Below are 27,717 nucleotides of genomic sequence, written 5' to 3'. Positions count from 1 at the left end.
GACTTTGTCCAATTTTTTTATTTTGGCCCACTGTGTATTTTAGTTTGACACCCCTGCTCTAAATCAATGTCATTTAGCTGAATTTGCTATAAGTTGGTCCATGTTGCAACAGGAGTTGGTACAGCGACCAAACAGGTTTCCAGGACATTGTACGAATATAAGTCTGTCATGTTCAGTTGTCGAGCTAGATGTAGCCCCATATTCTCCTTGGTTCTCCATAGTTCTCTTTCCAACTCTCTTGCTTCTCACTTTGGATCGTTCTCGGACCAACGGGGGTCTTGATAGGACTCGTACCAGTCCCATAGCAGCACTGCTAAGAGACATCCTCTGAGAATAACTAGGATCCAAATCTGAGGGAAACAAAATTAGTCACGTAAATACACATTGGTGGCAGGAGTGTACGGATACTTGGTCTCACCAGGAGTCATGGATGGTTATCACTCTTGGCCATTACTTCAGCCGGTGTGGGACGACCTTGCGGCTGCTTTACCCACACTTTGGCTCCATCTGAATGTCCGAAACCACCCGGGCCTCGCACAGTCAGCGGTGTAGCAGCTTCTCCTTTGGGTAAAGTAATCAGCGGGTACGACAGGACTAACAAATGTGCCAGTTTCTCTCCCTCCTGTATCTCCAATATTACTGTTCCAACGTTATGTAAGATTACTTTAATTTAATCAGGATCAGTTATCTCATTGATTACCTATACACCACGTAAACTCAAGCTGGATTGTCCCAAGATTAACCCAAAATGTTCTGGAGGAAATATTATTATTTCTCCAGGCATAATGGATTCAGTCTGGGTACAATACAGGTCTAACCCTACGGATTGGGGTGTAGCTTGCAGGGGAGGTTTAGCTGTATCAGTAATTTTCCAATATGTCACTGTCTGTGGATTTAATTCCACTTTTAAGGGCAGTACTTGTAGTTTGGGTGTAATCATCCGCGATAAAGGAGTCTCTTGCTCAGCTATAGGTCTATTATTTAAAATAGTAACAGCTTAGGGTCCATTTACACAGAAAGATTATCTGACAAAGATTTGAAGCCAAAACCAGAAACAGAGAACAGGTCATAAAGGAAATCCTGAGATTTCGCCTCTTTTCAAATCCATTCCTGGCTTTGGCTTCAAATCTTTGGAAGATAATCTGTCAGATAATGTTTCTATGTAAATGGACCCTAATGCTGGGTTTACACGGAGCGATTATCGGGCGAATTTTCGCGATAACGATCGAATTCGAACGATAATCGTACATGTAAACTCGTCGAACGATTGAAAAATCGTTCATTTTGATCTTTTAACATGTTCTTAAATCGTCGTTCGCAAAAAATTTGCCGATCGTTCCGTGTAAACGGTCGTTCACTGATTTTACCTATGTGTGAGATAGGCTTAAGCGATCGCAAAACGAATTTTCTGGACGATATATCGTTCCATCTAAACGCTGATCGTTATTAAAAAAAAATTGTTACTTCGAAATCGTTAATCGTACGATTGGGCGAATTATCGCTCCGTGTAAACCCAGCATAAGGGTCCGTTTACACACAGATTATCTGACAGATATCTGACAGATTTTTGCAGCCAAAGCCAGGAACAGACTATAAACAGGGAACAGGTCATAAAGGAAAGGCTGAGATTTCTCTTTTTTCAAATCCATTTCTGGTTTTGGCTGCAAAAATCTGTCAGATAATCTGTGTGTGTAAATGGACCCTTATGGTGCGTTTACACTGACAGATTTATCTGACAGATTTTGGAAGCCAAAGCCAGGGATGGATTTGAAAACAGGAGAAATCTCAGTCTTTCCTTTATGACCTGATCCCTGTTTATAGTCTGTTCCTGGCTTTGGCTTCCAAAATCTGTCAGATAAATCTGTCTGTGTAAACGCACCATTACTACTCAGTTAATGGCCCAATATAGTCTATTTGCTAAAGTTATACAGGTAATATGCCTTGCAAGCTGTGTCCCTTTACCACCCTGGGCACTACTCTGTGCTGTGAATGTTGACACACAGGACACTGTTGCAGTATTGTTTTTATAACCTCTAACCTGAGGGGGACACCTCTGGTTTGTCCCCACCAGAAGGTGGCTTTTTCTGCCAGGTGCTCACACTTTTGGTGCGCCCACTTAGCCAACCCCAATTCCTGGGAGGACTCAAGTTCTTCTTCATTAGTTTGAGCATCGGCAATCTTCAAAGGGTAGTGCAGCGGTAAACAATTATTCACAGAATAACACACATTACAAAGTTATACAACTTTGTAATGTATGTTATGTCTGTGAATGGCCCCCTTCCCCGTGTCCCCCCACCCCCGCACTTGTACCCGGAAGTGTGGTGCATTATACATACCTGATCCGTGTCGCGCATGTCCGCCATCTTGTGCCAAGACGTCATCTTCGGACAGACGGCCGAACCGCTACCGCCGTCCCTGATGCCGGCCCCCCTCTGCCGCGTCATAACTGTTCTCAGACGCGATTGGCTGAGCACAGTTATGCTCAGCCAATCGCGGCTGAGCATCTGATGACGCTGCAGAAGGCAAAACAAGTAATATTCAGCAGATCCGGGATTTGTTGCAGCTGCCTTAGTATCCAGCAGCACCCTGCTTTCCCAGCTCACATACTCAGAGCCAGGCTCTCTCTAAACCTAGGGGTTCCAGGTGTCTTTATATACAAAATGTACCCAAAATGCAACACTCTTAAGGCAATATACACATGGGTTCACATTAAAACCTAAAAGTGTTACTTAAATTTATCTTTTTCTTTCACGGCATATAATCCTAATACACAGTCAAAATAAATAGCATAGAAATACACAAAATAAACAGAAATACAAAACCCGCTACAGCTACATGGCTCCAGCTTAAGGCCCTATTCCACGGAACGATTATCGACCGTATTAGGCCGTTATGGCCGATAATCGTCCTGTGGAATAGAGGGCAACGATCAGCCGACATCGTTCATGTCGGCTGATCGTTGCAGTCGCTTGTTTTTCAACATGTTGAAAAACAAGTGACTGATATAGTAGCGATCTGCTGCCGTTGCTCCGTTGAATAGAAGCGTCGGCAGCAAACGCTGCTATATGCTATGGGCTGCCCGGGCATCAGCGATCACCCGGGCAGCCCCCCCCCCCGGGCCTGGGAGAGAAGGGTTAACAATTGCTGTTCTAGCTCACTGCACAGGTTTGTAGCAGCATATTTTGCTGTCTGTAGGCCGATAACAATATCCAACTCCCCCTACGTATGACTACATACTCTTCTCCCTTTCTCACGGGAACCTGTTCTAAACGTCTTAGTACATCTACTAGGCTGCCAGTTCCCAGCTGTTCATCACAGTTTCTCCTAGTCCTATAACTTTAGCCTGTCCCCGAAGTTAGCTCCCAGCCTGAAATAATATCAGAAGACTTTTCAGAACTGGTTTCTATCTTACACTTGTTCATAACTATGATCATTTTCTTTTCTTATTCTATAATTGGAATCCTGCCGACTACGCCAAAAATGTTTTGCTTAGAGTGAGATTCTTTGGATTCCGTTTTAGAACATAATAAGAAAGTCAGACAAATCAGCAATAGTTAAACATAGTTTTTTGAAAATATAATCTATCACTTACCACACTGTCACACTTCATTGGTGAGTTCCCAAATGGGTATCGTCAGGAAAATATCCCCAAGCCCTAGCGACAGGTCACTTCAAGCAGCTTTAGGCGTCTAACAGTGGGATCCAAAATATTGTTCACTTACATAAAGTGAAAAACAAGTTTACATGAGCTGGCTTATGTCCAGCCATGTGGTTTCACAACAGCCATCTTTGTATGGTTCAGCGCCATTTTGTGTGGGTTGGTGGACTCCGACCGCCATTTTATATGCCACCGCAGTCATTTTAGCTTTTGTATCACAGTGTATCAAGGTGGAAGATAGTTTCGGCTTCTTTATGGAGCAGAATCTTGCACCAATCCCCTCCTCGTTGTGGTTTGTTAACTTTTATTATGCCATAGAATTCGAATGTATATAAGCTACCACTATGCACTTCAAGAAAATGTTTGACTGCCCCTGATGTGTTAATGATGCCGGCAATGTGATCACTAATACCATGTTATAACTTTCTAATAGTACAGCCCACATATTTGAGATTACACTGGTTGCATCAATGATATAAACAACATGATTGCTTTCACAATTTATAAAACTAGTGATGTTGTGAGATCTGGTTAGAGGATGCAATTCTTTTTTGTTTATTTTGCCCGAATTGTTGCTAACGTGACCATGTGGCAATGTATTTCTGCATTTCTTGTTCACAATCTCCTTGGCTCGTTTTAAATAATGTTTGGTATAACCCCTATCACGCAATCGCTCTGACGCTAGTTCACACAATTTTTTGAACAAGTTAATTTAACTCAATTACTAGATTTAGAATATGAGGGCAGATTGGAAGAGAACAAAGCCATACATAATGTACATGTTGAAACCTCCAATCCCACGTCCCCTAAAGTCACGGGTAACAGTGCAGGATGAGTTCCAACATGCTATGGAGAGAGATCTCAAGAACCTTTACACCAAGTCATGTGTGAATAGAAACCAATCCAACATAACATGGTCAGAAAAGCAAGCCATCAAAGAGCTGCAAATGAATAAGAAAATAGTCATAAAGATGGCGGAAATCGTGGTGATGGATTCCCACATATATGAAAACATGGCATACAGCATATTAAATGACATGTCCACTTACAAGAGACGCCCTTGTGATCCAACTGTGGACTTTACCGCTAATCTCAGAAATTTGGTGCAAGAAGGGGTCTCTTTGGGTATTTTAGATGAAAAACAGGCTGACTATCTCATACCCCCTTATCCCACATTATCCATATTTTATGAATTACCAAAAATTTATAAGGGAACCAACTCCCCACTCTTAAGTCCTATTATTTCAGAGGTTGGTTCCCTTAATGAACATATATGTAAGTGGACTGATAAGCTCTTGCAGCCTTTGGTGACACGTGTCCCGGGCTACTTAAAGGACACAGGGTCCGTGCTCACGGCCTTTGAGAATATCCAATGGTCGCAGGACAGTACTTGGCTTAGCTGTGATGTCACGGCACTGTACTCTTCTATCCCCCACGATCTCGCCATCGCTGCCCTGGTCTATCATCTGTATAAATACAGTGATTACTCGAATGAGTTGAAAGAATACATTATAGACAGGGGCGTAGCTAATGTCTCCTGGGCCCTGGTGCGAGAGGCCAACTTGGGCCCCCCCCCCCTCCTTTCACGACCAAGCGATGCTATTGTTGTGTGTGTGTGTGTGTGTGTGTGTGTGTGTGTGTGTGTATATATATATATATATATATATATATATATACACAGTGGTGCCTTGGATTATGAGCATAATTCGTTCCAGGACCGTGCTTGTAATCCAAATCCACTCTTAAACCAAAGCAAATTTTCCTATAAGAAATCATGTAAATGCAGACAATTGGTTCCACACCCCAAATATATTTATTATTCTGTACTGTACAGTAATGAAGAGGATGGGAAACCCAAGGGCTGACAGAGACTGCAGGGAGCAGGAAGGAATGAGCAGGGCAGATGTGGGCACATACATGCAGCACTCTCTGTCCGGGGAGAGAGGGGTTACAGCTATGGAGAGATTACCCCCCCCCACAGTCCTGTCCCCTGATGTAAGCCCCAGCCTGAAGGGGATCTGCTATGATTTGGAAGGTGTTTAGAGTACAGTGCTGTAGACCCTGCTATGCAGGCCATGCCCCTTCTCCACTCGCGCTCCCACCCAATACAGGAAGTTCTTAAACCAAAGCAATGCTCTTAAACCAAGTCACAATTTTGAAAAACTGTGAGCTCTTAAACCAAAACGCTCTTAAACGAAGTTACTCTTAAACCAAGGTACCACTGTATGTATATATATATATATATATATATATATATATACATACATACACACACACACACACACACACACACCAAGACAGATATTACCTATTACCGCCATACTGTTACCGACCAAATCCTGTATACTGAGACCAATATTACCAGTAATACCAGTATATAGGGAGGAAACATTACCGCCACACCACAACCACTACCATCACCACCATATTGTTACTGACCAAATCCAGTACACTAAATCACCTCATCCAGTCATATAGAGGTGGCCCCAGCTCTACACAGGCTCTATACACCATATACATTACAGTGCAGTTATATCAGGTGACTCACAGGGGACGTCTTTTCTGATCGGAGTTCTTTCCTTTTCATCATCTTCTCCATCCGTCCTGGGCCGTTATGAGAACTTCTCCGAGCCACGAATCCACAGAATCTGCCAGACAGACATATTAGGCTCCTCACTCTGACACCATCTCCATCTCTCTACACATCTGTACTGCCCCCTTTACACCCTCATTTAGTGGGTAGCCTGACTCTATGTGACCTCCTAATATATGCCCCCCTCTGTGTATTCCCTCTCCCCCTATGTTGCCCCCCCAAATAGATGGCCCCCTCTACCCCCTCCCTTATAGATGGCCCCCTCTACCCCCTCCCTTATAGATGGCCCCCTCTACCCCCTCCCTTATAGATGGCCCCCTCTCTCCTCACCCTCCCTTATGGATGGTCCCCTCTCCCCCCACCCTCCCTTATAGATGGTCCCCTTCCCCCCCCTCCCTTATAGATGGTCCCCTTCCCCCCCCTCCCTTATAGATGGTCTCCTTCCCCCCCCTCCCTTATAGATGGTCCCCTTCCCCCCCCCCTCCCTTATAGATGGTCCCCTTCCCCCCCCCTCCCTTATAGATGGTCCCCTTTCCCCCCCTCCCTTATAGATGGTCCCCTTCCCCCCCTCCCTTATAGATGGTCCCCTTCCCCCCCCCTCCCTTATAGATGGTCCCCTTTCCCCCCCTCCCTTATAGATGGTCCCCTTTCCCCCCCTCCCTTATAGATGGTCCCCTTTCCCCCCCTTTATAGATGGTCCCCTTCACCCCCCCTCCCTTATAGATGGTCCCCTTCCCCCCCCCCCCACCCTCATAGATGGCCCCTCTTTCCCCCCACCCTCATAGATGGCTCATCTTTCCCCCCACCCTCATAGATGGCCCCCCCTCTTTCCCCCCACCCTCATAAATGCCCCCCTCTTCCCCCCCACCCTCATAGATGCCCCCTCCTCCCCCCCACCCTCATAGATGCCCCCCTCCTTCCCCCCCACCCTCATAGATGCCCCCCTCCTTTCCCCCCACCCTCATAGATGGCCCCCTCTTTCCCCCCACCCTCATAGATGGCCCCCTCTTTCCCCCCACCCTCATAGATGCCCCCCTCCTTCCCCCCCACCCTCATAGATGCCCCTCTCCTTCCCCCCCCCTCCCCCTTCCCCCCACCCTCATAGATGCCCCCCTCCTTTCCCCCCACCCTCATAGATGCCCCCCTCCTTTCCCCCCACCCTCATAGATGGCCCCCTCTTTCCCCCCACCCTCATAGATGCCCCCCTCCTTTCCCCCCACCCTCATAGATGGCCCCCTCTTTCCCCCCACCCTCATAGATGCCCCCCTCCTTTCCCCCCACCCTCATAGATGGCCCCCTCTTTCCCCCCACCCTCATAGATGCCCCCCTCCTTTCCCCCCACCCTCATAGATGGCCCCCTCCTTTCCCCCCACCCGTACAGGCTGATAAAAAAACAAAGCTTAACTCACCTGACATCGCGCTCCCACGTTGATCCTCACTCCTTCGATCTGTCCCCGGCAGCGCGCGCATCCCAGAACTCCCTGCGCGCCGGAAACCGGAAGTCAGGGCCCAAGGCGCGCAGGGAGTTCTGGGATGCGCGCGCTGCCGGGGGTAAGACGCGACACCCCCGGCAGCCGCGCAGCAGCCGTGGGAAAGACGGAGCCAGACTCTTGTGACCGCAAGCAAAACAATGCTTGCGGTCACAAGAGTGACTGATCGGGGGGCCCCGCGGGCCACGGTGGCTACGCCACTGATTATAGATGTTACCATGTATTTATTGAAACGCAATTTCTTTGTATTTAATAATGAATTCTTCCTGCAGGTCAGGGGAGCCCCCATGGGGGTGCGCTTCTCACCAACTCTCGCCAGTTTATACATGGCGTGGTGGGAGGCCATGTACATCTTTTCCCCATCCAATCCATTTCTCGACTGTATCAGATGGTACGGTCGTTTTATTAATGATCTCTTGCTGGTATGGGGGGGGGGGGTTCTACTGATATCAATAAATTCATTGAATACATCAATAAAAATCATTTGAATCTCTCCTTCACCTATGATCACCACCCCACAAACATGGCATGTCTGGATGTAAATCTTACCACATCCACGTCAGACACCGGTGTGCACACATCATTATACAGAAAGGCCACGGCTGGCAATACCATCCTGCATGCCTCCAGCCACCATCCCCAACACACGATTCGAACAATACCAGTTGGGGAGTTTACCCGTATAAAACGCACTTGCTCTGACGCTGCTGAGTATAATACTCAGTGTGAACTAGCGTCAGAGCGATTGCGTGATAGGGGTTATACCAAACATTATTTAAAACGAGCCAAAGAGATTGTGAACAAGAAATGCAGAAATACATTGCTACATGGTCACGTTAGCAACAATTAGGGCAAAATGAACAAAAAAGAATTGCATCCTCTCCTCTAACCTTTTCTACAGTTTTTTCCCCTGAGTATCCTGAAATAACACAGATCTTAAACAAAAATATATCGATCCTAAGACAGGATGACATTTTGGCGGAGATTTTAGAACAAGGTCATAGATGTGCGGCACATAAAGGCAAATCTCTGGGGGATATCTTATCTCCCAGCATGTATCAGGCTCCCAACACAGATAATAGGAATCACGCCAAGGGTAATTTCAGGTGTGGTCTTAGCCGCTGCCAGGTATGTGTTCACACTAACACTAAAAAACACTACACTGATAGCACAAACTCCAGATCTCACAACATCACTAGTTTTATAAATTGTGAAAGCAATCGTGTTGTTTATATCATTGATGCAACCAGTGTAATCTCAAATATGTGGGCTGTACTATTAGAAAGTTATAACATGGTATTAGTGATCACATTGCCGGCATCATTAACACATCAGGGGCAGTCAAACATTTTCTTGAAGTGCATAGTGGTAGCTTATATACATTTGAATTCTATGGCATAATAAAAGTTAACAAACCACAACGAGGAGGGGATTGGCGCAAGATTCTGCTCCATAAAGAAGCTGAAACTATCTTCCGCCTTGATACACCTAGGCCAAGGGGTATGAACTTTAAAAATGACTTATTATTTCACTACTTATGATTTCGTTTCTACCCTTACATGTATTACTCCCTATCCTATACGCACCAGGTATTTTGGATCTTATGGGGTTAAAACACACAAATTGTGTTTCCCAGGATCCACCCACATGAATCATGACGTGGCTTCCATATGTTGGACGTCCTATGTTTTTTAATCAAACTTTTACTTATATGCAGTCAGACCATGATAAAGCGCAGTCACGTGGAACGTGTTGGTCCGCTCTTTGACATCTTATTTAAATGTTTAATTATTAAAAGTTAAGTTTTAGCCACACGTCTGGAGTGCTGGAATCCACCATCCTCTTCTTCTATTTATGTTCAGTAATCAATGCCTGGCCAGCACCGGACACCCGCGCACCCTTCACCCTATGTGTTACTGCAACAAGGACTACGCCTAGGTGAGCTGAATCCCTACCTTCTTTTCCTTTTGTATGCCATATAACAGCTATACTTACTGTATCCAGGTCCAGTCTCCTGAAGGCAGCTATATAACAGCTATACTTACTGTATCCAGGTGCAGTCTCCTGGAGGCAGCTATATAACAGCTATACTTACTGTATATATAACAGCTATACTTACTGTATCCAGGTTCAGTCTCCTGGAGGCAGCTATATAACAGCTATACTTACTGTATCCAGGTCCTGTCTCCTGGAGGCAGCTATATAACAGCTATACTTACTGTATCCCGGTCCAGTCTCCTGAAGGTAGCTATATACCAGCTATACTTACTGTATCCAGGTCCAGTCTCCTGAAGGCTGCTATACAACAGCTATACTTACTGTATCCAGGTCCAGTCTCCTGAAGGCAGCTATATAACAGCTATACTTACTGTATCCAGGTCCTGTCTCCTGGAGGCTGCTATATAACAGCTATACTTACTGTATGCAGGTCCTGTCTCTTGGAGGCAGCTATATAACAGCTATACTTACTGTATCCCGGTCCAGTCTCCTGAAGGTAGCTATATACCAGCTATACTTACTGTATCCAGGTCCAGTCTCCTGAAGGCAGCTATATAACAGCTATACTTACTGTTTCCAGGTCCAGACACTATGTAAACCATCAGATATGGGCTATGTTCATACTGTGTTAAAAAACGTCAGGGACATTTATCATGGGCTTTGCACCTATTTTTAGATGAATAATTGGATTTTTTGCCCATTTTTGGTCTAAGTTCTATTTATGAACCTGTATTTGACGGGAGAATATTATTTTTTTTAGACTTTCAACTTTATTTTAATCTGGGATTTATGCAAAATTTATCATTTGCGACTTTTTAAAAAGTTGCACAGACTGAGTGTGGTTTTGAAACTCAGTTCCATTGAAGTAAATGGAGCTTAACTGCAAACCACACATGACCTGGAGACAAAAGTAGGGGGAAAAGTGGCCATGTTTCTGTAGCGCTGGATAACCCCTTTAAAGGCTATTGTATTATATGTTTATCATGAAACATCTAAAAAAAAGATGCGAAAAAACCTAAGAAAGAAATGGTGACTGATCTGATTACAATTGTATTGAAAGTTGCACATGGAAACACTATGAAAAACTGTAAGTGTGTTGGCAAGATTATCTATAAAGATTCATCACGTGTTGATTTGTGAATTTGCCTTTAGTTGTTCCTTCACCGATTTGGCAGATTATCGTTCCACATAATAGAGACAACGATCAGCTGATAAAACGATCTTTTGGTCCTGACCTAAAATCGTTGGCTGCCGACCGTCCATCACTATGTGTAATAGTGATGTGCGGCCGACAGCTGATGACTGTGTAAAGAAAATAATAAAGTATATACATACCTGTCCTCGCTCCCCAGTGCATCTGCCCGCTCCTCGGTATCTTCCTGGCTTCTGCCCTGCTGCCCCCTTGGAAATGCAGAGTCGGTCTCTGAAGTGACAGGCCGCTCAGCCTATCACTGGCTGAGATGGGACAGAGCCGCGGTCAGTGAATGGCTGAGCAGACTGTCACTTCAGAGACCGACTAAGCGGTTCTCGCTGTGGCTGCGGGCAGAAGCCAGGAACATACTGGGGAGCCGGCAGAATATACTTTATTATTTTACACTATGGGCTAGCGCTGTATGGATATTGCTAACTATATATATAACCCTTGCTGCACAATAGTCAAGTCGCACTATAGTGTTATAGGCGATCTAGCAGAATAGCACTCACTTACATAGAATATCGGTCCGTCACCCGGCCCTGATGGACTTGCCCTGCCCTACTTCAAAACCTTTGCCCCACTCCTTCTCTTCACTTCACTTCCTCTCCACTTTTACTTTCATCTTGGGTGGCTCACTGTTCGCTCACAATGGTTCCCCTTAAAACATACGCCTATTCCATCCTCCGCCACTCGATCAACACTGCTAGAGCATGTATCCCGACTCTGTGGAGGTGCCTGGATCCCCCAGTATCTTTATGTGTTGTTGTTCTTCTTCCTCTTCCTCCTCCTCTTCCTCTTCCTCCTCCGCTTCCTCCTCCTCTTCCTTTTCCTCTTCCTCCTCCTCTTCCTCCTCCTCCTCCTATTCCTCCTCTTCCTCTTCCTCCTCCGCTTCCTCCTCCTCTTCCTTTTCCTCTTCCTCCTCCTCTTCCTCCTCCTCTTCCTCTTCCTCCTCCTCCTCCTTCTCTTCCTCCTCCTCTTCCTCCTCCTCTTTCTCTTCCTCCTCCTCCTCTTCCTCCTCCTCCTCTTCCTCCTCCTCTTCCTCCTCCTCCTCTTCCTCCTCCTCTTCCTCCTCCTCCTCCTCCTCTTCCTCCTCCTCCTCCTTCTCCTCTTCCTCCTCCTCTTTCTCTTCCTCCTCCTCCTCTTTCTCTTCCTCCTCCTCCTCTTCCTCCTTCTCTTCCTCCTCCTCTTCCTCCTCCTCCTCCTCCTCCTCTTCCTCCTCCTCTTCATCCTCCTCTTCCTCCTCCTCTTCCTCCTCCTCTTCCTCCTCCTCTTCCTCCTCCTCTTCCTCCTCCTCCTCCTCTTCCTCCTCCTCTTTTCCTCTCTCTCTCTGTTCTTCTTCTTCCCCTGACTCCCTTCTCCCTGCCGGTTTGGGTGTTAGCCCATTTATGATATACCACCATTATACCTTGGATGTATATGTTTATGCTCCATATCACCTTATACTGACTATGGGGTTGTTGCCCGCATCTATAAGACGCTTGTTGTATTGTGTCCTTTTATTTGAAAGATTTGAAAAAAATCATAATTTTTTTAAAGACTATCGGGCCATGTAATTGTCTTTGTTGCTCATAGCACAAATCACCAAATTTCTTTTTACCAGCACTCATGATAATTTGTGTAACTAAGGAGCGGCTTCATTCTGGATACTCTGCCATAGAGACCAGATTGGTGGAGCCTGCAGAGATGGTGACCTTCTGGAAGTTTCTCAGGATCTTTAGAGCTCAGTCATTGGTTTCTTGATCACATCTCTTACCAACGCCCATCTCCCCCTATTACTTAGTTTGGTGGGCGGCCAGCTCTGGGAGGGGTCCTGGTTTCTCCAGACATCTTCTGTTTAGGAATTATGGAAACCACTGTGATCAGGGCTGCAGGTGGGTTGTTATTCTCTTTTCCTGACCTCCAAACAATCCTGTCTCTGAGCTTTACAGGCAGCTTTTCCTCCTCATGGCTTTATTTTTTTTTGCAGTGAGACCTTATATAGATAGTGGGGTGTCTTTCCAGATCCTGTCCTGTCAGCTGAATTTACCACAGGTGACCCCAATCAAGGTGCCGAAACATCTCAGAGATGATTGGGACAAATGGGAGGAGCTAGAGCTGAATATTAAGTGTTATAGCAAAGAGTCTGATTATATTTTGAATACACTATAAATGTTTAAGTGCCGGGACTAGAAAAATGTGACAATTACCTTGAATTCTTAGCAGTGATATTAATAGGCTATGATTTTTCTAGGGAAGGCTACCAAGTTTGTTATATTAGAGAAGTGAAAGTTCAAGGGTGCTTCATACTTAGGTCACACGAGGGAGGAAGGAAGTCAGCCCGAATATTAAGAAGAACTTTGGCACCTGACCACATAACCGAGAGTGAACTACTGAATGTCCAGATAAGACGATCGCCCTCAATCCTTGGAGACCTCACAGGAGTTGGCAGCTTCTACAAAGGTACGGTAACCTGCATGGTACATTATCAGTTTAATATGGGAACTGCTGATCTGAATAGGACAATATGCAAATGTAATCTTTCCCCATAGAGGAGAACAGGGAGGATCCTAAAGGGGGTATTCCAGCCTATACCTTGTGTCCCCTGTTCACAGTGTTTGGCTATCTTCAGCAGCTCCCAAAGACAATGAACAGAGCCGCTAAGTACACTCAATTACAATGAGAGACTCAGGAGACTTGTGTTCTCAAGATGGTGGGTTAGGACCCCCCTGCATTACAACACTTATCCCCTATTCTTTGTATAGGGGTTATATTGTTATCTGTTCTTTCCTGGTCCTCTTCCTGCCTCTCTGACTGCTTCCTCTCTGGCTCTACTTCTTCTCCCTTACCTCTTACTGTTGGGGTTCCCCAGGGGTCAGTCCTGGGTCCCCTCCTCTTCTCCCTCTATACAGCCCCCATTGGACAGACAATCAGCAGGTTTGGTCTTCAATACCATCTCTATACTGATGACTCCCAGCTATACACCTCTTCCCGTGGCATCACCCCTACATCCCTACAAAACACCAGTGACTGTCTATCTGCACTCTCTAACATTATGACCTCTCTATTTCTCAAACTCAATTTTTCTAAAACGGAACTCCTTGTATTCCCTCCCTCTAACCTACCCAAACCTGACATTTCCCTCTCAGTCGGTGGTACTAGAATAACTCCAATGTCTGGGGGTTATGCTAGACTTGGATGTATCCTTTACTCCCTACGTGGTATCCCACTAGGGGTGTTGCAGTTGTATTACACCCTTTGCAAAAGCCTGTACTTCTTGTATTATTATTAAGGTAAAAGTAGTACTAAAAGTTAGCCACTAGATGTCGCTGTATTATGTATGTATATATGGAAGCTGCACAGCTGAAGGATCGCAAAGGGTAATTGTGTTTGTGTGTCACCAGAATCTGTAGACCAGTAGGATTTCTGCTTTCTTCTCTCCTATTGTCTTCCTCCTTTCTTCTTCTATTGCACTCTTTCACCCAATCACAGCGCACCATACACGCTGTAGGGGAAGTTAGTCCCGTGGGTGGGGGAGGAGCAAGAGTCTTTTGTTCTGGACATTGTGGAGGAAGGATATACGCTAGATAGCTCTCCACAGTAATGCTTTTTGGGCCCTGGCCCTCTACCAGGTCCCCGTGCCCCAGGGGTCAGTCTTAGTCAGTACCCCGCATGGGAAGGATGCAAGACAGCACATTGCTACCAACTTCTTCACTAGTTACACACTAAAGCACTATGTACTGTTCCATCACACCTGTACCATGTACCATCACACCTGTGTGCCCACCAGGCCCACATCTTAAGGTCCGGCTGTATCTCGGCGTAACAACACCTAGCAAGTGACCGGCCGCTCCTCCGATATAACATCACCCCGGGGGTATACCACACCCATATCCAAGCACCTGTCACCTACATCTCATAAACATCTCCAGAATCAGGGGCGGTCTTGGCATTTCTGGGGCCCCAAGCGAAGTTATGTCTGGGGGCCCCCCCTCGACACGCGTTCCAAAACAATAGACCGCTGTGTGTTGCCCCCAGTAGTATATACCCCTTGTGCGCTACCGCCAGTAATATATACTCCTTGTGTGCTGCCCCCAATAGTATATAGCCCTTGTGTCCTGCCCTCAGTAGTATATACCCCTTGTTTGCTTCCCCAAGTAGTATATAGACCCCTGTGTTTTCCCCCAGTTATATATAGCCCCCCGTGTGCTCCCCCAGAAGTATATAGATCTCCTGTGTGCTGCCTCAGTTGTATATAGACCCCCTGTGTGCTGCCCCCAGTTGTATATACCCCCTGTGTGCACCCCCACTAGTATATAGGCCACCTGTGTGCTCCCTCAGTGGTATATAGCTCCCTGTGTGCTCCCCCACTTTGATATAGACCTCCTGTGTGCTCCCCCACTTGGATATAGACCCCTGTGTGCTCCTCCAGTAGTATATAAACCCCCTGTGTGGTTCTCCCAGTAGTATATAGACCCCCTGTGTGCCCCACCAGTATTATATAGACCCCTTGTGTGCTGCCCCAGTAGTATACAGACCCCTGTGTGCTCCCCCAGTTATATATAGACTACCTGTGTGCCTCACAAGTAGTATATAGACCCCCTGTATTTTCCCCCAGTAGTATATAGACCCGCTGTGTGCCCCACCAGTAGTATATAGACCCCTGTGTGCTCCCCCAGTAGTATATAGCCCCCCTGTGTGCTTCCCCACTTGGATATAGACCTCCTGTATGCTCTCCAAGTTGTATATAGACCCATTCTGCTGCCCCAAGTAGTATATAGACCCCCTGTGTGCTGCCCCCAGTAGTATATAGACCCCTCTGTGAAGCCCCAGTAGTCTATAGCCCCCCTGTGTGCTCCCCCTGTTATATAGCCCCCCTGTGTGCTCCCCCCATTTATATAGACCCCCGATGTGCGCTCCCCCAGTTAAACAGACCCCTGTGTGCTCCCCCTCCCATATAGTATATAACACAATAAAACAAACACTTATACTCACCTGGGTCCGGGCGTCTCCTCTTCTCTTCACTCTTGTGGCCACAGGAAGGGTTTTCACAAAAGGCCGCACTCCCCTTGTCCTGGCGCCGATGCTCCAGTGATGTCACTGGAGCGCCGGCACCACAAGGACAAAGCTGCCACTTGTGACCGCAGGGAAAACACTTCCTGCAGCCACAAGAGTGACTGATAGGAAGGGAGCCAATGTCTCCCGCCCTGTCAGTGCTGCTGCATGTAACTATGAGCGCTCATTACGAGTGCTCATAGTTACAGTTCAGATGGCAGCAGCGAGCGGGGCAGCGGCCCTGTCCAGCCGTCTTGAACACAAGAGCGGGGCGTGGGGGCCCCTCTGGATGTTGGGGGCCCCAAGCGATCGCTTGGGGTGCTTGGTGTCAAAGACCGCCACTGTCCAGAATCCGCCCATTTCTCATCTTGACACGGCTCAGACTCTGACTGTGGCCTTGATCCATTCCCGTCTTGACTATTGTAACTCCCTACTAATCGGTCTTCCTCTCTCTAAGCTCTGCCCTCTCCAGCTATCCTGAACGCAGCAGTCAGACTCCTCTTCCTCTCCAGCCGCTATACCGACGTCACTTCCCTGTGCCAGTCACTGGTTGCCCAGTAAACCTGAATGAATATAGAAAGGCTTATTATAGCCTGGATGATGCTTCAAAAGTTATTCTGACACATAGCACAGCTTTAAAGGGGAACGCCACAGAAAAAAAATATCTTCAGATCAACTGGTGTAAGAATCTTATACAGATTTGTAAATTACTTCTATTTGAAATTCTCCAGTCTTTTAGTACTTATCAGCTGCTGTATGTCCTGCAGGAAGTGGTGTATTCTCTCCAGTCTGACACAGTGCTCTCTGCTGCCACCTCTGTCCATGTCAGGAACTGTCCAGAGCAGGAGAAAATCCCCATAGGAAACCTCCCCTGCTCTGGACAGTTCCTTACATGGACAGAGGTGGCAGCAGGGAGCACTGTGTCAGGCTGGAAAGAATACACTATTTCATGCAGGGCATACAGCAGATGATAAGTACTGGAAGATTGGAGATTTTTAAATAGAAGTCATATATAAATTTGTATAATTTTTTTGACACCAGTTGATCGGAAAATATTATTTATTCTTTGGAGTACCCCTTTAAGGGATTATTCAGTTCACTCTTTGGAACTCCACTTCCACCTCTATCTTGTAATTCTTTAGCCAATAGTTTTACAATGTTGACGATGTTGCGGCAATATCATGTGGTTCACAAGTGAGTGTGGTTTCGCTTGCATCCAATGATCACAATAGTAGAGGACCTACACCTGCCCCCAGTTTACTGTTCCTGTATATTACCAATACTAGGCAAGGGAAGCAGCAGGTGGAGAGGATGGATAACAACTCTCCTGCTCCCTAAATACCCCCTTTATTCTATGCTGATCAGTGTCCCAAATAAACTCATTTTTTGGTTATCTCCTTGGTTTTGCAGCAGCAAGATGAAAGCAGTGATCTCCGCAATAGAACTGTCAGTGTGGTTTTTAAGTATTGTCATAGGGACAGGTAAGAAAATTGGATGTTTTAAGGTGGTATAGGATGGCACTTCATACAATCCTTGGGGAATTGGTGCTATGCCTACAGTACATATAGGGGTGCAGGTAAAAGAAGTAAAAGATCTTTTAGTGTAGCTCCTACCGCCCGATTATCTAGCAGATCGGCACTCATTTACTAAAATGATCGGGCTGAAGTCAGCCCGTGTAATAGGACCCTAACAGACAGAGCTGGAAGAAGTGCTTGCCCAAGTGCTTCACTCCCCAGCCTGCTACAAAAGATTGTTACAGCAGGAAGATGGAAAAGGGAGCATCAGGGGGTGAAGCGCTCATCCGTGTGCTCTAACAGTCAGTGAGGTCTGAGTAACCCGAGACTGACCGATCAACATTTGTCACATACTAAAACAGGAAAGTGCAACAGCAACCTGCAAGTGCCAGGACTTATCACACATACATTTTTTTTAACTGATGTTCTTAGCAAACAATTTGATCAAATAGAGTGTACCATCTAACCATGTTAAAGGGAACCCGTCACTATCAAAATGCTACCCAAGCTATGACCACCATAGAGCAGAAGGAGCTGAGCGGAGTGATATATATCTTTATGGGAAAAGATTCAGTATAACTTGTAACTTATTGATAGAAATCTCTGAATATTTTCCCACAACATTATATATCAGTGCGCTCAGCTCTTCCTGCTCTATAACATGATGGCGATAGATTAGATAGCAGTGTCTTAACCCCTTCCTGCAGGAGGGCGTAGCTGTACGTCCTCCTGCGGGTGGGGGAGTTCAGAGGGGGGCCGGGCGGCGACCCCGCTCTGAACTGCCGCGATCCCAGGTACTATCTGCAGCCCAGGACCGTGTCAATTAGCGAGCATGGCCCAATCGCCGTGCCCACTAATTAGCATTTTAAATGCAGCTGTCAAAGCTGACAGCTGCATTTAAAATGCTCCTTTGCCACTTCCCTGGTGTCTAGTGGGGGGATCGCACGACGTGGTCTCGGAGGGGCGATCCTCGCATCCTTACCCGTCCGGGGTCTGCGCCGTAATGGCGCTGATCCCGGCCCAGCGTTCTATTGCTTTTGGCTGCACCAGCCGAAAGCAATAGAGCCTAGATCTCATGGATCTATGCAGTATATGTATACTGCATAGATCTCTATGAGAGATCAGAGCAGGCATACTAGGAGTCTCCCAGGGGGAATAACCCTAACCCCAGGGGGAATAACCCTAACCCCAGGGGGACTAACCCTAACCCCAGGGGGGAATAACCCTAACCCCAGGGGGACTAACCCTAACCCCAGGGGGAATAACCCTAACCCCAGGGGGACTAACCCTAACTCCAGGGGGAATAACCCTAACCCCAGGGGACTAATCCTAACCCCAGGGGGAATAACCCTAACCCCAGGGGGACTAACCCTAACCCCAGGGGGACTAACCCTAACCCCAGGGGGACTAACCCTAACCCCAGCTGGACTTCTAGTATGTGTGTAAAAAAAAGTAAATAAATGTTGTTTCGCACGGTAAACGGCGTATTCGCAAAAAAATTCTAAGAGTTCAAAATTGCGCATTTTTGGTTGCATCAAATCCAGAAAAATTGTAATAAAAAGCGATCAAAAAGTCGCATATGTGCAATCTATATGTGCGATTTTAAAGGAACTTAATTTTGTTAAAAAGGTTTTAATTTTTTAAAAGCCATGAAATAAAATAAAAGTTATAAAAGTTACATATCATTGTAATCATAACAACTTGAGGAACATGTATAACAAATCAGTTTTACCTTAGGGCAAACGGCGTAAATACAAATACCTCCAAATTAAAAGAAAAATGCATTTTTTTTTTCAATTTCATCATCACACATTTAATTTTTTCCTGTTTTTGCAGAGTACTTTATGCAAAAATTATGCTTGCCATTGCAAAGTACAATTAGTGTCACAAAAAATAATGGCTCATGTAGGTCTGTAGGTGAAAAAATATGCTATGGCCTTTTAAACACGAGGAGGAAAAAACAAAAACGAATTCAAATGACATGGGCACACAGTTTTATAACAACAGTTTTTGAACAGTTTTCCATTTCAATGTGAAGGAAGCAGCAAGATGTGGTTGGGGTAGAGTATACAGCATACACTGGTTTGATATGTATAGTAACATTTCTTCTTTATACACCCTCAGGGTCCATTCAGCTGACAACTTTCCAAAGTTTTAACTCATCTGATACTGAGGTTAAAACAGCTTGGGCTTCTCTGATGATCGGGGACATTGAAATTATTTCTTTCTACAACAGTACTCACTCTATTGAGTTAAAGCAAAGTTGGTCGAGAGGAGCCCTGTCTGACGTCGAATGGAAGCTCTATAACATGTTTGTGCTCCGTTACTTCTATTATATAGATATACATGCTACCAGGATGAGTAAGGACATTGGGATTAAATGTAAGTAATACTGTATGAACCAAACAGTAACAGTGTCCTGGTACCCATTTCCCAGCTGCTGTATGCATAATGTTGTCGTGTGGCTGAGGAATGCTTTGCTTTGTGCTCTATACTATGTTTGGGTATAATGTATACTGTGAATATGCGGCTAATTTCCTTCTCACACTGTTGCCCAATGCTTAACAGCAGGAAGGTAAGGTAGAATAGAGTCGTGATGACTGAGTAGTGTGATGAGTGATACGAAGAAGCAGAGTAGCAGAGAGGAGGATGTTGTGAGAGTCTCAACCCAAGTAGTACTGTGCTCTGCCGGGATGTTAGAGGATGAGATAGAAGAATACTTAGAAGAAGAAGAATGCTTGTGCCCGTGTATTGACCTTTTAGTCTTCACACCACCTGATGCCCACTAGATTTGGCTGAACTGTCCTAGAGGGTGACACAGGCCCAGACCCTGTTACCTGGGATGAGGGCTTCCTGCTGACAACCGCGCTGCGAGATAGAGTTCATAGGCGTTGCGCAACTTTGCTCTATCTGGATCAGTTTCTTACTTTCTTACTGTCCTGCTCTGTTACTCTCCTTGTCCACGCCGTGGATTGAGGTTGTTTCTGACTTGCTCTCTCTTGAAAGAGGTCTAACACTGCATACTGTTGAGTAGCGTTACTGAGAAGAAAAGTGTGTGTTGTTTTGCGTCCTACCCATATGAGGTTCTAGCTAAGACTGACCAGAGTAGGGGACCTGGCAGAGGGCCAGGGCCCAGAGTCGACCACTGTGGTGTCCCACTAGGGGTGTTACTATTATTCACACCCTTCGCAAAAGTCTGTACTTTTTGTGGTCCTAAGTATAGTAAAAGTAGTCTTAAGAGCTGACCACTAGATGTCGCTGTATTGTATGTTAATGTATGGAAGCTGCACGGCTGAAGGATCGCAAAATGTTATTGTATTTGTGTGTACCAGACTCTGTAAGTCAGTAGGATTTCTACTTTCTTCTTTCCTATCACCTCTTCTCTCTATTCTTCTGTTGCACTCTTTTCACCCAATCACAGCGCACTATACACACTGTCGAGGAAGTCAGTCACTTGATTGGGGGAGGAGCAAGAGCTTTTCGTTCGGGACAGTGTGGAGAGAGGACGCAGACCGGATAGCTCTCCACAGCAGTCTTGTACGGTTCAGTCTTAGCCAGTGCCCAGCATGGGTAGGATGCAGGACAGCACGCTGTCACTAACTTTCTCTTATATACCCACACAAAGCCCTATGCAGTGTTAAACCTCTTAGGAGAGGACTAGCCAACAGATGTATGTATGTATGTATGTATTGAAGTGTGGAAGCTGCACAGCTGAAGTGCCTCAAATGGTTATTGAATTTGTGTGTACAGTAGGATCTTTACTTTCTTCTGTCCTATCACCTCTTTTCTCTCTGCTCTTCTGTTGCACTCTTTCCACCCAATCACAGCGCGTCTTACACGCTGGATAGGAAGTTAGTCGCTTGGGTGAAGGAGAAGTTTAGTCGGGATTCTGTGGAGGAGGGACGCAGACCAGATAGCGCTCCACGGTGGTCCTACCTTAGTCAGTATCCCGCATAGGAAGGACCCAGGACAGTGCTCTGTTACAAACTTCTCTCTCAGTGTCTATACCTTGCATGATGCAGTGTTAAACCTCTCAGGAGAGGACTAGCCCACAGAATATCACAACCAACGCCATGGATTAGGAGAAGTCACAGTGCAGGACAGTATCCACTATAGAGCCACAGAGCCAGAAACTTATCTGGGTGGAGCAAAGTTGCAGTAAGCCTATGAACTCCATCTCGCTGTGCCTGTGCAAGCAGGGAACCCTCAGCATTCCGCTCAGCCCAGGTAACAAGGTCTGGGACCTGTGTCACCCATTAGTATGGCTCGGCCAATGCTAGTGGGCATAAGGTGGCATGAAGACTAAAGTAAAGGTTAATACACAGGCACAGGTGTTCTTCTTCTTCTTCTACAAGTACTCTATTATATCTTCCAACATCCCGGCAGAGCACATTTCTACATGGCTTGAGAATCTCACGGCATCCTCCTCTCTGCTACTCTACCTCAGCACAACTCTACCAACATGACTATCTCTTACTCAACACTTATCTTACAGATCTGGTTGTCTTATGTGCAAGTGTTTATTGGAACTATTGTCAAGTGTATATCGAAGATCTTCTGTATCACCTGCTACACATTTGCAAGTAGTAAACCAACTCAACATTTTCTCAGAGTCTGCGATTATTCATCACCACCTACACAGCATATATACTGCAACCTTTGGACACTTCCCCTTTCTGTGGGTGGCAGGTCCTACTCTCCGGGAGGGTCATTACACTGCTCTGGCCAGCCGTGACTACATCACCTGTGACATTACCCCAAGGGACCGGTAGCAACCCGGCAGGGCACTGACCACAGGGGAAAAGGGTACAACCGGCCTTTCACCTTAAAAGCCGGCGTGCCATCACACCTGTGTGCCCAACTGGCACTGGCGCACGTGACAACATAAGAGGTCCGGCTGTATCTCGGCCATCCACCACCGGAGGGGTGTCACACTACAACACCTAGCAAGTGACCGGCCATCCTCTGATATAACACCATCAGGGGGCACACCACACCACCGTAGAGAGCTGTCTAGCTTACGTACTTCCTTTACAATGTCCAACACGAAAGACTCTTAGACTTCCTCCACCCATGTGACTTCCTTCTTCAGGGCATCTAAGGTGCACTGTGAGTGGGTGAAGGGTGCAAACAAAAGAAATAAAGAGAGAGATCATAGGAGAGAAGAAGAACAGATTCCCATTAGTTCGCAGATCCATGTGACACACAAATAAATAATAACCCTTTACACACTTCAGCCGTGCGGCATCTGGATACACATATCTAATACAGCGATATCTAGTGGCGAAACTTTAGTACTACTTTCATCACCACCTCTACACAATAAGTACAGACTTTTCTGAAGGGTGTAACCAATAGTAACACCCGTGGTAGGACACCACAAAAGCGCTCATCTAAACGAAGTGCTTCATTTGATCAGCGCTCCACTCATCGAGCTGACTGTTTTTCAGCGCTGCTTCGCTCCCTGCCCTGCCAGGATGCCAGCAAAAGCTGGATGCAATCCTAGGAAACTTCTCCCAGTTTCCCAGGATTAGCTCCAGCTTTCCCCTGATACCCAGGTTGGAGCGGCAGGTAGTCGAGCAGCGCTGACAGGCAGTCAGCTTGACAAGCAGAGTGTTAATCAAAAAAAGCACTTTGTTTGGATGGGCGCTTTGCTCATCTCTAGTTAAAAATGCCTGCTTTGTTGCTACTACACCCAGTCATAAGTAATGGAGTAAGATCATTTGGTCACATGATGCCTATCTACCAATGAGACCAGTTCCTATTCCAGTCGCTGCTAGAGAAGAGCGAACCGGGTTCGGGTTTGAGTCAATCCGAACCCGAACGTTCGGCATTCGATTAGCGGTGGCTGCTGAACTTGGATAAAGCTCTAAGGTTGTCTGGAAAACATGGATACAGCCAATGACTATATGCATGATTTCCACATAGACTAATGCCCCTATTCCACGAGTCGTTTGGAGGAGCAAACGAGCGCTATTAGCGCTCGTTTGCTCCTCGTTCCCTACTCGCTGCCGCCGCTATTCAGTGCGGCGTCAGCGAGCGGGTAAGTGCGGGAGGGGCGGCGGGGAGCTGCTGGGGGGGCTGCCCGGGGGATCGCTGATCGTCCGGGCAGCCCATAGGATACAGCAGCGCCTGCTGCCGATGCTCCTATTCAATGGAGCGACGGCAGCAGATCGCTGCTATATCAGTCGCTTGTTTTTCAACATGTTGCAGCACGTGGGACCCGAAGGGAAAGAAGGAGCAAGAGGAGCCCTGGACCTTGGATAGGTAATATATGCCAGTTTAGCAATGGCTGCAAGGACATCGGTAACGATGTCCATGCAGCCCTTGTTAAACGATTATCGGCCGTGTAATAGGCCCAGTAAATGAGGCCGATCTAGCAGATCAGTGCTCGTTTACCGTTATTATCGGGCCCCCATTGGCCCGTCTAATAGTACCCTAATGCTACGTTTACACGTAACGATTATCGTGCGAATTTGCGCGATAACGGTCGAATTCGAACGATAATCGTACGTGTAAACGCAGTGAACGATCGAACGACACACCATAAATCGTACATTTTGATCTTTCATCAGGTCATCAAATCGTCATTCATCGTACGCAAAAAATTCGCAAATCGTTCCGTGTGAACAGTCGTTCGCCGATTTAACCAATGTGTGAGATAGGCTTAAACGATCGCAAAACGATCACAGTGCGAATTTTCGTACGATATATCGTACCATCTAAACGCTGATCGTTATAAAAAAAAAATCGTAAATCCGACATTGCTAATTGTACGATCGAGACAATAATCGTTACGTGTAAACGCAGCATAAGAGTAGTAAAGAGTAGTGATGAGTTAACTTAACAAACGTTTAGCATTTGACTCCCGGTGGCTGAAGAAGTTGGATGCATCAGGAGTCAAATGCTGAACGTTTGGTTTCAGCCAAACCCAAATTTTCGGTAAGTTTACTCATCACCAGTAAAGTGCCATCACACAGTAATTATGCAAGGACACATACTGTACCTTCTATACCTGCAGATTCATATGGAGACATATAACATAGGATGTGTAATTATAATTGTATTCTGTATTCCTTTCAGATTCCGGGACCCTTCAGTGTCTTGCTGGATGCGTAGCAAACAATAAAGATCCTGAAAATTACTTTTACAAGTTGGCTGTAAATGGAGAAGATTTGGTTTACTTAGACGTCAAAAACAGCGAGTGGGTCACAGGGCACAGCGTATATGCCCAGGCTGTGGCGACAATCCTACAGAGGGATAAGGTCGCCACACGGTCCGTCAGTCATTCTTTGAGAAGTCATTGTTATAAAATGTCCCAAATTCTTTTAGAGGTGGGGAAGGAAGCCTTATCAAAGAAAAGTAAGTGACATATAGGGAAGAAAAGTACCATTAAATCCTTGTATTATCCTTTCTGTCCACCTTAGATCTTCATTCTTGAAAGGTTCGGTGATCATTGTGGTCTTTATTTGGACACCAAAATTTGACAACAAATTTTCCCAATTTTTCTTTTTACTTATAGTCTTAGTAATTTTCTTATGTTTATTTCAGGTAAACCGGAGGTATACTACTTCATAAGGTCATGGAAATCAGAGCTTAGGTGCATAGCAACTGGTTTCTATCCAAAGCCGATCAATATAACTTTATGGAAGGATGAAGAAACCATTATGGACAATGTGATGTTCACTGAGACTCTCCCTAATGGTGATGGCACCTACCAGAAAACAGCAATACTGACAGCAGGTTGGGAACAACAATCCACCGTCTACTGCCAGGTTGAACACTCCAGTCTCGAAGAACCACTGGTGAAAAATATAAGTAAGTGATGGAGAAATAGATTTATATGTAGGAAACCTTTTAAAATTAGTTTTACAATCAGAGTAGAAACCAGTTTATATACAGATAACTCTGATCTTGGTCGTGGTGCCTTGGCCCAGAGCGCTGGATACTGGTGTTGAACCAGCCGGTGGGCTCTGGCATTTTGCGGTGAATTGTCATGGTGTCCAGGAGTGGTAATACCCACCCCCAGACACGGGCACCGGACCTTTGGTACAACTAGTGTGAGGTGTAATTGGAGACCACCCTGTGTGTTAGTATGAGTCCCAGGCCTCTGGGTGAAGCTAACTAGTTTTCCCGCGTAGTCGAGCATTGTCAGTAGAGAGCGGCTAACTTGCCTCTGTGCTCTACTGCCAATCAGTCCCTCTTTCTCTCTTCCTTAGGGGGTGACTGTCCTTAAGTGAAGATCCTCGGCCTAGGGTGTTTCCTATTTCTCTGGTTACCCCACTGCTATGGTCTAACAGTGCATAACTACTGTGGTCTCTCTGGAACTGGAACTAGACTACTCTGACTCCTAACCAGTCTAGAGCCAGACTACAACTTAAACTACTCAGGAAGTGTGTGTGCAAAAAAGAGTAAAGCAGGCTAAACCTTCCTACCTGTACTGCAGCTGTGCACAGGCGGAGTGAGACACCTAGTGGCTGGAGTAGGGCACAACAACTAACTGCACTAGTTGTGGCACCTGAGTGAACTAGTTTTACCTGGGTGTGTAAGGATAAGAAGAACCACTCGTAGTGGGATACTACAATTAAAGTATTCATACAAACATATCGTCAGGGACCATTTCTACAAAAATGACGACGGGAAGTGCAGCCATATTGATCATCACGTCTCAGCTTCTAAGCTACGTCAAAGGTGACAACCAATATGGCTGCACTTTCTGTAGACATTTCTACAATATTCTTTGCCAAAAGAGAGAAGCAATGCTAATACCTGTGGGGTGAAGTTCCATTATATACTGTAAGTTCTGCTTCTGCTCTAGTTTCCAGCCTTTTTTCCATTGTGGAGGAAATCGGTAGAGTTGAAGAACAGTTATTAAACCAATTGGAACACTTGAAAAACTCACAAGTCTATTACTTCCATTTGCAGATATCAAACACAATGGGTTAGCTTGGCTTGTTGTGGGCATCATACTGGGAGCAGTAATATGTGCGGCTCTACTGGTATGGCTGGTGAAGAATAAGAAGCACAGGTAAGGCATCTCCTTCTAGTATTATTGAGAAGTTCTTAAAGGGGCTGACCAAGGGAGGAAAAAAAGGTCGGACTTGTTCTGCCAATGGACAATACGACAATTCCATCTGGTGCATTATTATGTATGATTATAAGGATTTTCCATCCTTCTCGTATCACCATCCATGTCTTTTTACCTTACACAGGGCATATACATCAAGAGCCAGGGAAACCGTGGACAGAATCCTATGGAGATCTACAGAGGGGGATGTGTCTCCTCAGAGATGAAGCCAAAACTTTGCTGAGAAACAATGTTGTTTAATTCCTGAATCATTTTCTAGGGATCTGATATCTGGACAAATATAGAGGTTTTACACATATTGTGGTTAAAGGGGAACTCCACCTAAATGTTTTTTTTTTCTTTCATATCGATTTGTAATTTACTTCTATTTAAAAATCTCCAGTCTTCCTGTACTTATCAGCTTCTGTATGTCCTGTAGGAAGTGATGTATTCTTTCCAGTCTGACACAATGCTCCCTGCTGCCACTTCTGTTCATGTCAGGAACTGTCCAGAGCAGGAGAGGTTTTCTATGGGGATTTGCTGCTGCTCTGGACAGTTCCTGACATGGACAGAGGTGGCAGCAGAAAGCACTGTGTCAGACTGGAGAGAATACACCACTTCCTGCAGGACATACAGCAGTTAAAAAGTAGAGATTTTTAAGTAATTTTTAAGAGACTGGAGATTTTTAAGTAGAAGTAAATTACAAATCTATATAAACTTTATGGCATTGGTTGTTATGAAAGAATTTTTTGCCGTGGTTCCCCTTTAAATAGCTTTTTTTTGTACCCTGCCTTGACAAAACAGTACAGAGACGTGTGTGTATGTGTGATATAAAGATACTATATAATTATTCCAGACAGTGTGTCCATGTTAAGAGTCACTCTGAAATATTGGACTATTTAAAGAAAATTTCAGAAATTTTTGAGCCTCATATATACACCATTGTATGCATACCAGCATTTCCTGTAGAGCCTAATGACAAATAATGGATTAAAAAAAATAAAGTAAAAAAAAAAAATAAAAAAAAAAGAAAGACTAGTGTGCTTACTTTGCTCATAAGACGACCCCTTTCCTGAGTCTCAAAATACTGGTTTTTATTTATACCTTTGTATAACTTTGATTCATTTAGATGCATTTCTTAAGCATTTGCACCAATTTTTGCTAAAAAGGG

At 45.5% G+C, this 27,717-nt stretch overlaps 1 protein-coding gene across 4 annotated transcripts; it reads left to right on the top strand.

Annotated features, from left to right (window-relative positions):
• The first annotated feature begins 472 nt into the window (after nucleotides 1–472).
• Nucleotides 473–26,975, top strand: LOC138766660 (T-cell surface glycoprotein CD1c-like). Of its 4 annotated transcripts, none has more exons than XM_069944274.1 (9): nucleotides 473–583; nucleotides 9,604–9,679; nucleotides 13,225–13,373; nucleotides 17,376–17,446; nucleotides 19,820–19,861; nucleotides 24,563–24,841; nucleotides 25,031–25,297; nucleotides 26,405–26,507; nucleotides 26,692–26,975. In XM_069944274.1, exons 4-9 carry the CDS (start codon nucleotides 17,383–17,385, stop codon nucleotides 26,771–26,773), a joined length of 837 nt encoding a protein of 278 aa, XP_069800375.1. In that variant the 5' UTR covers nucleotides 473–583; nucleotides 9,604–9,679; nucleotides 13,225–13,373; nucleotides 17,376–17,382; the 3' UTR covers nucleotides 26,774–26,975. The 4 variants fall into 4 exon arrangements, with proteins under 4 accessions (XP_069800375.1, XP_069800372.1, XP_069800374.1 ...); XM_069944271.1 differs by having other exon boundaries at nucleotides 19,604–19,861; XM_069944273.1 differs by lacking the exon at nucleotides 13,225–13,373 and having other exon boundaries at nucleotides 19,604–19,861.
• The last annotated feature ends 742 nt before the right edge of the window (nucleotides 26,976–27,717 follow it).

This window comes from Dendropsophus ebraccatus, chromosome 10 (assembly GCF_027789765.1).
Source record: "Dendropsophus ebraccatus isolate aDenEbr1 chromosome 10, aDenEbr1.pat, whole genome shotgun sequence".
NCBI lineage: Eukaryota > Metazoa > Chordata > Amphibia > Anura > Hylidae > Dendropsophus > Dendropsophus ebraccatus.
The sequence above is the reverse complement of the archived record's forward strand: the minus strand, read 5'-3'. Positions and strand labels throughout refer to the sequence as shown.